The sequence below is a fragment of the Biomphalaria glabrata genome, chromosome 9 (assembly GCF_947242115.1).
Source record: "Biomphalaria glabrata chromosome 9, xgBioGlab47.1, whole genome shotgun sequence".
Classification (NCBI taxonomy): domain Eukaryota; kingdom Metazoa; phylum Mollusca; class Gastropoda; family Planorbidae; genus Biomphalaria; species Biomphalaria glabrata.
In genome coordinates, this window is record NC_074719.1 from 16425346 (window position 1) to 16439090 (window position 13745).

Here is a 13745-nt window from a genome sequence, read left to right on the forward strand (position 1 = left end):
TTCCTAGGAGACAGCATCGTGCCTGGACATTGTGTGGGTGGAGTAAGCAATAACGGAAATGTCGACGGTTTCTAAACGTCCAGGCTCCCCCCTCCCTTTTTATCCCCACGTTTTCGTCGTAGCAAGAGATCGCCATACGTTGGCTTATTATGCATCCCGCCCTCGTCTCACTGACACAGACATACGCTACAGTAGTTTCCATTATTGTTAGAGAGAAAAAAATGTTTTCAAAGAGAGTTTGAGTTTTCGCAAAAACTCATAGGCGGCCCCTATTTGTTCCCCGTTTTTGGTAGTGAAGTAGGGGGAAATAAAGACATTAATAGTAGAAACTATGAGCTAGAAAGTATCAATTACCTTATTTCTACCTTCTTCCACTCAAAATATACATTGAAAGCATGATTGATTGCGAGAACTCACACCCAGTGCTCGAGATCCTACAAAGATGGACAAATAGATTGCATCAGATATGTTAATCGTTTCCCTCTCTCATCGTAGCACTCACGTATAAACGTAAATAAGAGGAAATTGGTAGACAAACAGGCAAAAGGAACCATAACCTCCACTGGACTTCCGAAGTACTTAGTGCATTATGACGTGGTAATGAAGAACGAAAGGGGCCTTTACCCTTGTCCTACCTGCCACGCAATTAGTGATGGCGGCATTCCAACAGTCATTGGCTGCACATTATGAGAAAACAAAGGGCTCTCTCGTTTGACTCGGCCTCCGGCTTCGCCGTGGCATGGTAGGGAGAACCAGGCATTGGTTTAGGAGCCGTAATCTGCCAAAACATGTGATTAGATTGTGAAGAGGCTAGTAAAGATCTATTTTTTTAATTCCTGGTCAATAAACACAAACAATACGTAATACTGTTTCTGTGTGACCATTCTTTTTTACGACATGTTATAATATTTTTAGTCTTTTTAATATTGTCACAAAATTAGTGCCTTTGTTTGAAAAAACAAATAGTCTGCATAGCTGATATAAAAAAAATAAATTAAAAGGTTCGCTTTCTGAAGAGCAAAAAGAAGCCGTTGCCCATAAAACTTAGCTAGCTAAAACAAAATGGTGAACTCTGTATGCAATAACTTTTCTAGTTTCTGAGAAATAAACGTGACAGACAACTAAAAAAAAAAACGGATTGCTTTTTTTTTTTTTTCCTTCACGTGGGCCTCTAAAAATGTGTGAATTATACAGCTGCCTTGTTGTAGATAATTTCTGACCAATGCCTTGTTAACGTCAATAGTCTGTAGCTATCTAACATGTAATTGATATTGTCCACCCACTCTTTCACAAACGTTCTCTAGAATCTTCTTCACTACTCGAGTTCACTTTAATATACTGATCAGTCGTTTTAAAATAATTTAGATGTAAGATTGTACTGTTATTTGTTTGCCGTGGCCGTAAAAGTGTAAAGTTTAACACTGAACTTTTGTACATAACAGCTTGACATTGAAAAACGTGGGTAAAAATAAATAATGTGGTTGTCATTCGACAGCTCGTTTGTTAGCGTGGCCCGGGAAAAACAATATCCCGGTGTGTGCGCATGCGTGGTTCACTTGTGCTCATCTTTGGTCTTGAGCAAGCAACTCGTTTGAACTCACGTTGAAGACGTCCCAATGATGCACGTGGAGTTGGCCACTGAGAGCACGCGCTGTCTTCACCTTCTTGTCATTCGGTGGTGTCATCAGGTGGGTGGGGTGGGAGGGACGACAAGTCTCGCCCATGTAGCGGGAATTTTTGTTTTTTATTGGGTCTTAGCTTACAGTTTTATTTATTTTATTTTTTTTGCAGTACTTCTCTCTCTTTGCACAATCTGTAGGAGTTCATGTCTTGTGAAATGAGAGTTTAATGCATCGAGATGATAGCGCAATGGACTAAAATATGACTTGTAAAATACAATTGTGATTTTAAAAAGAAATATTTTGTGCGAACTGCTTTTGGGCTCTATACGTACAAGACAAATGAACCTTGTTGTGTGTTGACGTTAGATTTTATGAACTTGTGGTTTTATGTTTAATCTTAGATCAAGTTGAAGAACAGGACAGACTGATCACGTGATGACCTGCTGTGAACATTATCAAGGAAGCTAAAGGTCTTGACCAGATCACGTTACCAAGCCGCCAGTTTAATATATTGGCTTCTTTAATTGGCTTTAGTATATGCTTATTAACATTTGTATTATAGGAAACAAGATCAATGCTGAAACCCACATTTGTAAACCTAGATTTCTAAATCTAGTGAATTGGTGCAATTGTTACTGTCTTCTGGTCGATTAGAAGTGTTGTGTTCTTGAGTAGCTCGGGTAGTTTGTTACGTCGCGAGTTTCAAACGTACCGAATACACTTGAATGTGGTCAAAACATCTATCCCCACGTTTTGGCACATGTATTCAATTTGGTAGTTGGCTATCAAAAGTGTGTACTCATTATGCATCGTCTGCTTTTTTGTGTGGATTGTATCAGGGCCGGCCTTAGATTATTGGAGGCCCTAGGCAAAGAAAAGTTGGTGGCCCTAAATGATATATATATATATAAAGAAACGGTGGAAAAAAATAAAATTACGCAATTTTTTTACAAATCTGCCCGTCTATTTCTAAATCGACAAATAACTGAAATTTACTTAGTAAATAGAGACTAGTGAACATAGCACTCTACTATCTAAATTCTTTCACCAATTGGAGGCCCTGGGCGGCATCCTCTTTTGCCTAAGCTAAAAAGTCTTGACCTTGAACATCTTAAACTATAGGTCACCAGTCGGATCAAAATTTACGAGAAGACATCATAGTCTTTTTTTTTCTTTTTGTTTTCATTGAAGTTTTCAAGTTATTCTGCCACCGAATCTGTCGGACTTGGTCTGTCGCGCTTTGAAATTAGTCGTTAAATACGCAACAGAGAAATCTAGTAACTCAAAAACAAAACCTTTGCCAAATAATTCTCTATTTCTATCGTTTCCTTGCATACCTATTTAGAAAATAGACTATTAATATATTCTGGCCTTGGGCTTGCTGCTAAGATCTATTCCTTGACGTGCGTCATATGATCCTTCATTTGATAAATGAGCACTAGTCTAGCTTTGACAAAATTGATCTATGTGTGACACGACCTTCAATTAACTAGGCAGGACGGTCACGTGGTGCCCTCACGTGGACACCAGGCTGAGCCACCCGTACAGCATTTTCAGTGTTGTATTCCCCTCCCCCTCCCCGCCCCGGTCCCTTCCGTTCACCCTTTTCTAGACTCTTTCTGAAGATGAGACGGACAAATTTAAAAAAATGATAATGATCTCCCCTGGTTATTTGTACTGCCAAGGGATAAATTGACTTACAAGCCAGAATGTATGTCAGATGTGGATATTTGTTTCTAGTTGACAGCAGCATTGGACTTGGTTTAAGGTCTAGTGAAAAGTTATTTTTTCCAATCAGACTTCTCACAACTCAAGGGAATAACTAAATGCTTTGAACTTTAACATGTGCATCTTTTATTCTTGACTAGTCATTGTTGTGCTGTTTCTTTACGTAGAGAACTCAAATTGTCCGATTTGTTATGTCCGTCAGTTTGGTGGCATGACATTTGTCATTTGTCTGAGTGTATTGCATTGTTAGTAGTGTCTTAAACAGATGATACTTAAATTCGCTTTTTTCCCCTTCTGTTTTTCGTTCATGAGGACATCGTTCTCTACAAGTAATAAATATGGACATATTTTTTTAATTCACGATGTTTTTTCACACTTTAAAATAAGGATTCTAAAAAAGAAAGACGATTTATATATAGTTTTCTTAAAAATTAGAAATAGATTCTTGCTATTGTGAACCCAATAGCTAGTAGTTGGATGTAATGTGCACATGACATTGTCCCCAAATAAACCACAGACATAGTCTACCTATTGAATAAGAGCCATTAGAGAGGCTCACCTAAGTGAGCTCCCCATTTGTATAGAATGAAAGGTTTCTACACCGGACGTTGCCGGACTTCTAACGACACTTGTGATGAACTCCATACGATGACGACAGTGCTATTGATTCCTTGTTGTGCCGTTGTCATCAACCATTGGATCAAGTTTTATGTTGTGCTATTTTTTGACTTGTAAAACATGAAACTCTGCCGAGATATAGCAATAGTAAGAGGCCAGTAGATGAGTTGTGTTGAGAGAGACATAGATCTACGTCTCGCCATCGGACTTGCTCGCCGAAGTCTTATTTGGGATGAAACATTACTGTGGCGATCACTATGTTAGACCAGCATGTTGTCTTTGGTATAGGCATGGTCAAATAGATCGTTTCTACGGTTTATAATATCAAGGTTTCAAGAAGAACATAGTTATTGTTGTAGAATTCAGCGCTCCAACGGAATGACGTTTCTCAAATGAACTGAGTTATATTACGCGCGACTAGACGTGAACTAAGCCTTTGTAATGTTTGATCTCCATTAATGAGATTTTGAAAAGAATGGACATGTAATGAATAGATTAAATTGCTTCTCTTGTATTTAACGTTCAAACTCTAATGGTGTTTTGAGAGTTTCTAGCTAATCTAGGTGTTGATGTTCAATCTTTGAATACATTCTTTTTGTTTTATTACTTGTGTCATTCTATTTGTTCGGATGGTGTAGCTCTAGAAAAGACGCCGTCAAAGTTGTTCCTAGTTTGTTTGGTTGTTTCAACTTTCAATCTTAAATGTTGGATTATAAAACTTCTGGAAGATAATACAAGTGAACTAAACCATGGAGCGGCATCGCATGGAAGATTATCCGGCCTTGACCACCGTGTCGATGACTTTTCTCCCCTTGCCTTGGTTTATCCGGGTGTGTGAGTCTTGCTTTGGATACCACTACTGTAACGGGACTTGCCGAATAGTGACTATAACAGGTAAATATATCGGACAGCATTTAGAACATATACCTTAGTGCTAGACTTGAACTACATGTCATCAGGTGGTCATTTGCATGGCTACTAAATCTAGAAATGTAGCCAATGTGAGCTGCTCCCTCAATACAATCACTTTTGGGGGAGAGGGGATTTGGGAGAAGGCTTCCGTGCTGCCCTGTAGGCTCTCAGCAAACACAACTTAATAGGTAGCCAAGCAATGTTCATGGCGCACATCCCATTTGAATAGTGTGATGTCAGGACATGCTCGGCTTCTAGAAGCGTGCTCGGATCCATTGTTTTATGCTGGTTTCATAATGAAATTGTAAGATAGTATTCACACGTGAAATGAAACCAAAAAAGTTATTGAGAGGAGCAGCATGTGGGATGTTTCAAAGAATTTATTTTTTTATAAAAGAAAATTCAACATTAAGGCACAGTTAAAGTTAAATAAGGATTACAAACACGACCTTGACATTACTAAAACACTAATAACAGCTATTATTCTTTTCCCATAAAACCACAGTTACATAATTGATACTGCTGCGAAATAAACATTAATATGTAGTTGAGACATTCTTACGATATATAACATCTCTACCTAGCTTTCAAACCTGTACCGGTATTCAAAGAAAATACTTATTATACACATTATTGTGTGTTGAATATATTTAATTACAGAAAAATTAAATATTTTAGTTTGAGAACCATCCTGTTTTGTTTTTATATAGTGGAAACTTTGGTCTAGAGAAGCAGCCTCCCCTGGCTTCTCGCAGCTACCTTGTGTTGTGTGTGGGGTTTTCCCCCTTCAGGCAGGTGACCTTACCTTCATGTTCTTAAACCCAATACTGCCAGTGTTCCAGGCTCACATTCTTCTTGCGGATGTGGGAGAGATTTGGGAAAAAGAATTGGGGGGGGGGGGGTCGGAGGCACCGAGAAGTGAGGCTTACTTTGGAGACGATGTACCTATCTGGAGTTATTGTTTCGCTTTGAAGTGAGCGAAGGGAGAGGTCAAGTGAAAGCCGAGTCCGAGGAGTTGAACCTTAGCATTAACTCCAGTGCTCGGCTCTTTGATGCTTGGGCCACTTCGGACTTCTTTGTCTCCCTCTTCTGTCAGTGGTTCATCAAGCTGGCCAAAGTATGTGGTAGCCACTTGTTTTCCGTTATCACACACGCACGCACGTGCAGACTTGGTGTCATTCTATTTAGTGGAAAATTATATATTTCAATTTGACATCAATGTAGCCTGCATTGTAGTAAAATGTCCAGAGACCACCCCCCAATCACCCAACACATCCATGAAAAAAACAGCAAACACTTGGGTCGTCTTGTCCATTACAGTTGTTCATAAGGAGCAAGTTTTCATTGCATGGCTTACCAGTGTTTCTATTACTTATTAGAATGTTTGGTAATACATTTCTCTTATAAGTTTCTGACTTCGTGAGATATCAAGGAAAGGATCTCATAGAAAATGTGAAAGGAGTCCATTGAAAATGTGAAAGAATTCCATAGAAAATGTCTAGTATATAGAGACGTAATAATCCATCTCAAGTATAGTCCGCTTTTAGAAAAACGAAAGCATTCCGAGCCTTGTAAAGTACGTGACCTGATTATGAAAGTGATGGTTGGACTACTCGAAGTATGAGCATTGTTGTTCGAACTGTTATCTTGCGATTGTCAGATTTGACGTCAACAGCACAGCTTCGGCTGGTGCACACACGTGAACTTTATTTACCTTGGAGTCTTACAGTACCTGTGTTTACCTGTAATGTTGTGTTTTTTTTCCCTAGAAGTCTTACGGTACCTGTGTTTACCTGTATTTTGGAGTATGTCTTCACTAACCTGATTTACTTGCGTGTATCCGTAGCCCCTGTTTCTTACTTCCTCTTAAACGAATGGAACGGCTCTAAAGAAGTCTGCGACTAATGTATTTGTGTAATAGAGCCGCTCTGGTACGTTGGTCCACACAAATAGTGACCAAATGAGACCTGGTTGATAAATATAAACAGCTATGTCTTGATATGGACAACACATGTGGATTAGACTCTGATACTTATTAAAACATAGCTTGCAGTATACCCTAGCTTTCTGTAGAGTCCAAAATTTGTTTGTTGATTAGCAAATAATTCTTGTGAAAACGCGTCAACAGTATGTCTACCGTAACACGATGTAGTTATGTTGTTAGTTGTCTGAAGACTAAAGCAGTTTTAAGTCCTGTTGTAAACACTTCTGTCTTGTAGCATACCATCCGTCAGGTAGTGACATCATCAGTCATGAATGCAATCACAGAAAACATCTATAAAGTCCATTTTATTCCTTCGTGCTCGAGTTTACATTTCAGTCCTACAGATAGGTCATTTCTTTCTTTTTCACTAATAGATGGCCAGTTCTTCGTCCCCATCTCTGGCCACACAGGATACAATTGAATGATGCTAGCCTATATATATGCCTGGGGGAGGGAGGTGAGAATACACATGTCAAAATCTTACTTCATGTGTATTGATCTTGGAAGTACTGGCATGTTACCAGTGGACTAAGTGGAAACACTTGATCTTGGGTTTTCTTGTTGTTCTACAGTTTCTGTTGTCAGTCAAGATAGAAGTACGAACGATTAGTTTTGTCCTAACGCTGCTCCTATTTCAGGTAGATTAGTTTTGTTTACAGCTTTAATCTGTGGCGAAGTGTAGGTTGGACTAGCTTTAAGTCTCGGCTTTCATTGTTTCTTGAAAGCAGACTCTAGTCCATTTCGTTACAGCTTATAATGTGATAGCGAACAAATATGGAGTCCAGATTGTGAGCCTAGTAGCAACGTTATCAGCTGATTACAGCAGAAGTTCCTCCTTGGCATCACGGATACATTGTCTATGTATGCAGAGTTGGTTGTTGAGCTCAAATTTGTCGTTTTAAGTTGAACTATTGGATGTCTTAATCAGCTTGCAGTCAGTGAGTGAGAACCTCACGGTCACTTGAATAGATATCGATAAAAATAGAAACGTTGAATTGACTTGTCTGCTCACATCTCTATAATAGTCTCCATGTATTTAGTCAGTTCAATCCTACACTTGAATGTCTGTCGGGCGAACAGTTAACGAGGGTGTCGTGTGGCCAGCACCACCGCCAACATACAGACATTTACAGCAACCATTCACTAGATAATGCATCAACTACTAACATAGCAGCAACCATCTTACAGACACTGCGCATTTTAATAAAATTCTTTGAAAGATTCGAGTACCTGCATCCGAACTTCGCCAATCCTACCTGAACAATTCTTGACCATTAGTTTGACAATCTCTTTACTATTCGCCACCAGTCCTCATGTCTGCTTGTGGAATACATGTAGTCACACATTTGTAGATGTCACTCCTAATGGCATGCGTCTCAAATAGCCTCTGACAACTAAGTCCAGCACCTGGCCTGCTCGTGTGGCTTAGATATTAAGCCCGGCGAAACTGCTCTTACTAACAGGTGAAGGGGTGAAGGCGGATACCTGGCGCCACAAAACCGGGAGCTTCGGGCAGATGGAGCTCGTCAGCCTAGTAAGGCAGTTCATCTAGGAGAGGGGTACTCTGACTTCAAACCCCCGCTGCCTTGCGGTACTGAGGCTTCAGGAGACAACCTCGAGGAGAAATCAGGAGTGAAGCCCCTTAGGCGTTGGGAGTATCAGCTATGAAATTCCCTCCGGCAGCTTCTGCAACTGAGTTGGTGCCAAATGTAATGCGATGCGTTCCTTTGGATCACATCAGCAAGGTCGAGAGAGGGATCATGACGCATGGGCCACCCATGACCCCTTTATCCAAGGCCCAGGAATGCGCCCCGGAGAGGAAACTCTGGTGCTGCTGCAAAGCGGCTAAAACAACACCATATACATTTGTAGACTGACGAACCTCCTTTGTTTCACCAGAACTGTGTGAGTTTTGATAGCAAGTGACACTTCAGAAAGCCTGAACGGTTTCGACCTTTTAACGAGTAAGTCTTTTGAACCCCTCCCTCCCCCACCTACCTTCCTGACACAGTTAAGTCGGTATGTGTATTCATGCTTGCTTGTAGTGGACCAAAGGTTAAAGGTTTAGTTTTCGTGTAGATAAATGTACACGTGCATGTTTGACATAGCTGCGTGTTTGTCGCTTAGATGAAAACAAATATCTGTGCCATGTGTACATGTAGCGTTGAAGAGATAGTAGAATGTAGACCAGTCACTAGAATACCGCTCTACGCTTCAGTACAGGTCGTTTCATCAAATTGTGGGAATTCCCCTTTTTTAAAAAATGTTTTTCTCCTTGTGTGTAGCGGACCATGCTTGCAAGGGACTACAACATAGGCCATAGTTGATGGTCGTGTGTACAATAGTCTTTCTGTTTGTGTGTAGCGGACCATGCTTGCAAGGGACTACAACATAGGCCATAGTTGATGGTCGTGTGTACAATAGTCTTTCTGTTTGTGTGTAGCGGACCATGCTTGCAAGGGACTACAACATAGGCCATAGTTGATGGTCGTGTGTACAATAGTCTTTCTGTTTGTGTGTAGCGGACCATGCTTGCAAGGGACTACAACATAGGCCATAGTTGATGGTCGTGTGTACAATAGTCTTTCTCCTTGTGTGTAGCGGACCATGCTTGCAAGGGACTACAACATAGGCCATAGTTGATGGTCGTGTGTACAATAGTCTTTCTGTTTGTGTGTAGCGGACCATGCTTGCAAGGGACTACAACATAGGCCATAGTTGATGGTCGTGTGTACAATAGTCTTTCTGTTTGTGTGTAGCGGACCATGCTTGCAAGGGACTACAACATAGGCCATAGTTGATGGTCGTGTGTACAATAGTCTTTCTGTTTGTGTGTAGCGGACCATGCTTGCAAGGGACTACAACATAGGCCATAGTTGATGGTCGTGTGTACAATAGTCTTTCTGTTTGTGTGTAGCGGACCATGCTTGCAAGGGACTACAACATAGGCCATAGTTGATGGTCGTGTGTACAATAGTCTTTCTGTTTGTGTGTAGCGGACCATGCTTGCAAGGGACTACAACATAGTTGATGGTCGTGTGTACAATAGTCTTTCTGTTTGTGTGTAGCGGACCATGCTTGCAAGGGACTACAACATAGTTGATGGTCGTGTGTACAATAGTCTTTCTGTTTGTGTGCATTGTGACTGGGGCGACATTTAACACTGGTGGCTAGTCTCGTCCGCCTTTACCGAATATCATCAACAATGACCTCGTAGGTTAGTTTCTGATATATGGAGCCTATTTTGGATATTTCATCTTCTGTTGGCTGTTCATCTTCTGTTGGCTGTTCATCTTCTGTTGGCTGTTAGTTCATCAGATGTCCGTTTCAAGTAAATCTACTTAATGCTCCAGCAACAAACTTCTGCGCTTTATCTGCTGACTGCTCTTATTCTGACGTCAACAGATATTTTGCCTACAGATAGTTCTAATACATTTCGCCTAAAGATTGTTCTAGTTCAAATGTCAACCTGAATTTCACCTACAGATTGTTCTAATTATGATGTCAGCATACATTTCGCCCACAGATTGTTCTAGTTCTCATGTCAACATACATTTTTGATATCAGCAATTTCACGATGAGAGGTACACATATTTTAGGTTTTACATGGCAATGTTTTTTGTTGTTTTTTTTTAAGGTTACCCCGATAGATCTAGTACTACCTGAAATGTAACCTATCAACACGGAGATTCATTTGCAGGCTATCATTTTTTTTTCATGGTGAATAATCTATTGCACTTGATGTAAGAGTACACCTGATTGGACACCTTTTTAGATTGTAAAGAGCATTGAAACAATCTTTGTACTTCAGTTGGAAATCATTACAATAATGAATCCAGTCAGCTTGACAAGTAAACCTACATTACAAAGTAACATATAGATATTTATAGATTTTCTAGCAAAAGTTTGATTGCACTTCAAGTTTTCCCCCTTTCTGTTTCTACCAATTAAAACCCATCCTGCTTCTGGTTGTGAATGTACTACATGTTATAATCCTCTCAGAAAAACATAGATCGTGACTTGGATGTTTTACTTTTTTCGAGCTGTGATCAAGCTACTGAAGTCACCTTTCCGGTATCCACTTCTTTAAGGGCATCAGTTACACTTCTCCGGTAGCCCACATTCCACGGTTTGGGGGTTCAAGTCAGACAACTTGGTGATGTCACATTCCTTGCTCCAGGAATCCTAGTAACTTGTATTACCTTCAGATCAACACGTAACGGCAGTATGCTCTTCGCACCCAACTTTCAATTGTCTGATGCTAGTTCACAGTCTCCTAATATTTACATTCCAAGTGTCCGATGTTGTTTCTTAATATCCTAATATCATTATTTGCATGCAAAGTGTTTTGTGGTGGTAGAGGTGGAGATATGATTTTAAAGACTGATGCCTTATATTTGCATTGTGGTAGAAACAGTTTTCTGATACTTACTAGAGCAGTCCACGTTTAAATTCCTTTTTATGTATATGGCGTCTTTGTGTACTACTAGTCATTACATATGCATGGTGGTGTTTTTTGAGCAAGGAGGAGCCGAGACCATTCGTCATAGATGGCCTAACCACTGACATGCGACGTCATAACCCGTGGGCTGTAGGAACAATAGCTCATTGCCACGTCGTACATGCCTTCGGCCCACAGATTGCGACGTTGCAAGTCAGTGCTCAGGCCTTTTATGACGATTGGTCTCTGGAGGAGCACTGGGGTGGAGAGTAATTGGGATAGAAGCGAAGTGCTTAGGTCAATTCACGTAAAGCGTATCGAATCCTTTTGTTTAAAATGCACTTTGAGTCAATAGGAATAAAATAGATTAAATAGGCAAGCTGTGGGGGATATAAATAGGCAAACGTTGATGGGTTTGACTGAGATTATAATATTTGGGGTTATAAATAGGCAAACTTTGATGGGTTTGACTGAGATTATAATATTTGGGGTTATAAATAGGCAAACTTTGATGGGTTTGACTGGGATTATAATATTTGGGGTTATAAATAGGCAAACTTTGATGGGTTTGACTGGGATTATAATATGATGGAATACTAGGCTTTGGTGGATGACAGAAAATGGATTTTAAGGACAATTTGGAATAGTCGCTTGGCCAAGGTCATTAACATTGTGTAGAGGGCGAGTGTTGGGTAAAAATAAGTCTACCAATTGGGAAGGCAACAAGAACAGTTCTATTCCATTCATTGGATCTGTTTGTTAAGACGACAGGTGTGCCAGAGCCTGCTGCTTACAGAACACATGAAGAGAAGGTGTGTGTAGGTGTGGGTGAACGAATCAAGGTAAACAAAATGAGAGTGATCGAAATCAATTATTTCGCTCTCAAATTGATGGGATCAATAAATCTTTAGATCATACATGAAAATCTGTTGTTTTTAGTGTTATGTGTGTATCATTCTAGAGCGGGGGTGGGGGGGGGGAAGAGTGGGCTGTAGAACAAAAGAGCTGTGAGGGGGGGACTACTCGAACTTTTTCCTTAACACCTTGTGGTGTTACTTCTCGCTAATCTCATCTGCCAGTAAATGTCTGGGGGGGAAAAAGACAGATACCCTCCCTCCCCCGATCCAGGAAAAGAGAAAACAGTACGAGGCCTGGGTGACGTTTCTCTCCCCCCCCCTCTTCTCACGTATCCCCCATTCTGCCCATCAATATGAGTAGACGGCCTGACAATTGGCAGAGATGTCTATAGTACCCCGAGTTTCCTCCCCATACTTCAGTATTGGATCCCCACCAAAACACTTTCTCACTCACTCCCTGTACACATTTCCTTCTCTTACTTTCTGTCTTTCTCAGCACACTCATCTAAGTGTGCTCAAAACAGTGCGCGATAGTGTGTGTTCGCCTGCCCGAGTGCTATTTCTTGGATAATGTCTTAATGTTTGAGAGATAATGTCTTAACGGCTGTGAAATGAAGATAGAAAGCACTTGATGGATATATATAAGTTCTGACTAAATCATCCCGTAGGTAGGTTAACACAAAGTTTAGCGACACAGAGAGACTTTTAAGTTTTTGAAATAGATAGAATGTGTCCTTGATAGTCAAGAGAGCTAAGGTTTACTAGTGGTATTTGAAATGTTCGTCATGAAGCAAAGATACGTTTAGATAGGGTTAGTTTTATTATTATGTCCTTTGGGCATGTGACGCTTACACACATGTAGATCTACAGGAGAATGGTATGGAATGGCACTAGTTTGTGTTTGCATTATGTTAAGCTGCTTGTTGTCACTCGAATCAGAAAGTTCACGTGTAGGTTTCCAACTCTGGAGTTTCAGCTAAGAACTGATGAATGAAATAGTGGCACTGGCCGGACTTTACAGCCAATTCTGGAATGAACATTTTACGAAAAAAAAAACAACATATAATAGGACACTTGACCTACACATCTCTTTGATTCAGTGCTAACGTGCACCGCGCATAATACTCTGCGAATTATATGGAAATCGGGTCTTACTCATTTGACCTGCTTTTCTAACTCTAGAACTTGTTGCTTTTTAATCTTTGAATGTTATGTTCTGTTTGAGTCTGAGGCCTGAATGTTTTTAATTGTTTTAGATGTTTCGGATATTCCTTTAGAATTGAAGATCACTACAATCTCACGCTAGGCGGCGGGCAGGATTCGCCAACCAGGGGCCATTTAGGCGACAGTCCAACTTGCATACCACAAGACCAGGCAGCCGTCCATGCATTCATGCAAATGCATGTCCACTAGGTGTGTACAACCCCGGCCAAAGAGACATGGCCGTGCGGAATGTCTTGCTACTATTAATCCAAAGGTCATGATTGAGCTTGTAGAATCCCCCTGCAGATGGGAGGGTCTGGATCCCCTTTAATGGAGACTAATGGTTGAAATAATAGGAAAATGCTCGTGCCTTTTGGAGT

General features: G+C 40.5%; 1 protein-coding gene across 8 annotated transcripts in view; it reads left to right on the top strand.

Moving 5' to 3' along the window:
* Positions 1-13745, top strand: part of LOC106070871 (rap guanine nucleotide exchange factor 1-like) — a 96000-nt gene that overhangs the window by 30203 nt on the left and 52052 nt on the right. Inside the window, exon 1 of one of the 8 annotated variants that reach the window (XM_056042181.1) lies at positions 9459-10448. The exons of 6 other annotated variants lie outside the window; for them this stretch is intronic. In XM_056042181.1, the coding sequence (XP_055898156.1) occupies positions 10406-10448 (43 nt within the window). In that variant the 5' untranslated portion in view covers positions 9459-10405. Of the gene's footprint in view, positions 1-9458; positions 10449-12646; positions 12831-13745 lie in introns of those variants that run through there. One more of the 8 variants, XM_056042184.1, reaches the window with a different exon arrangement.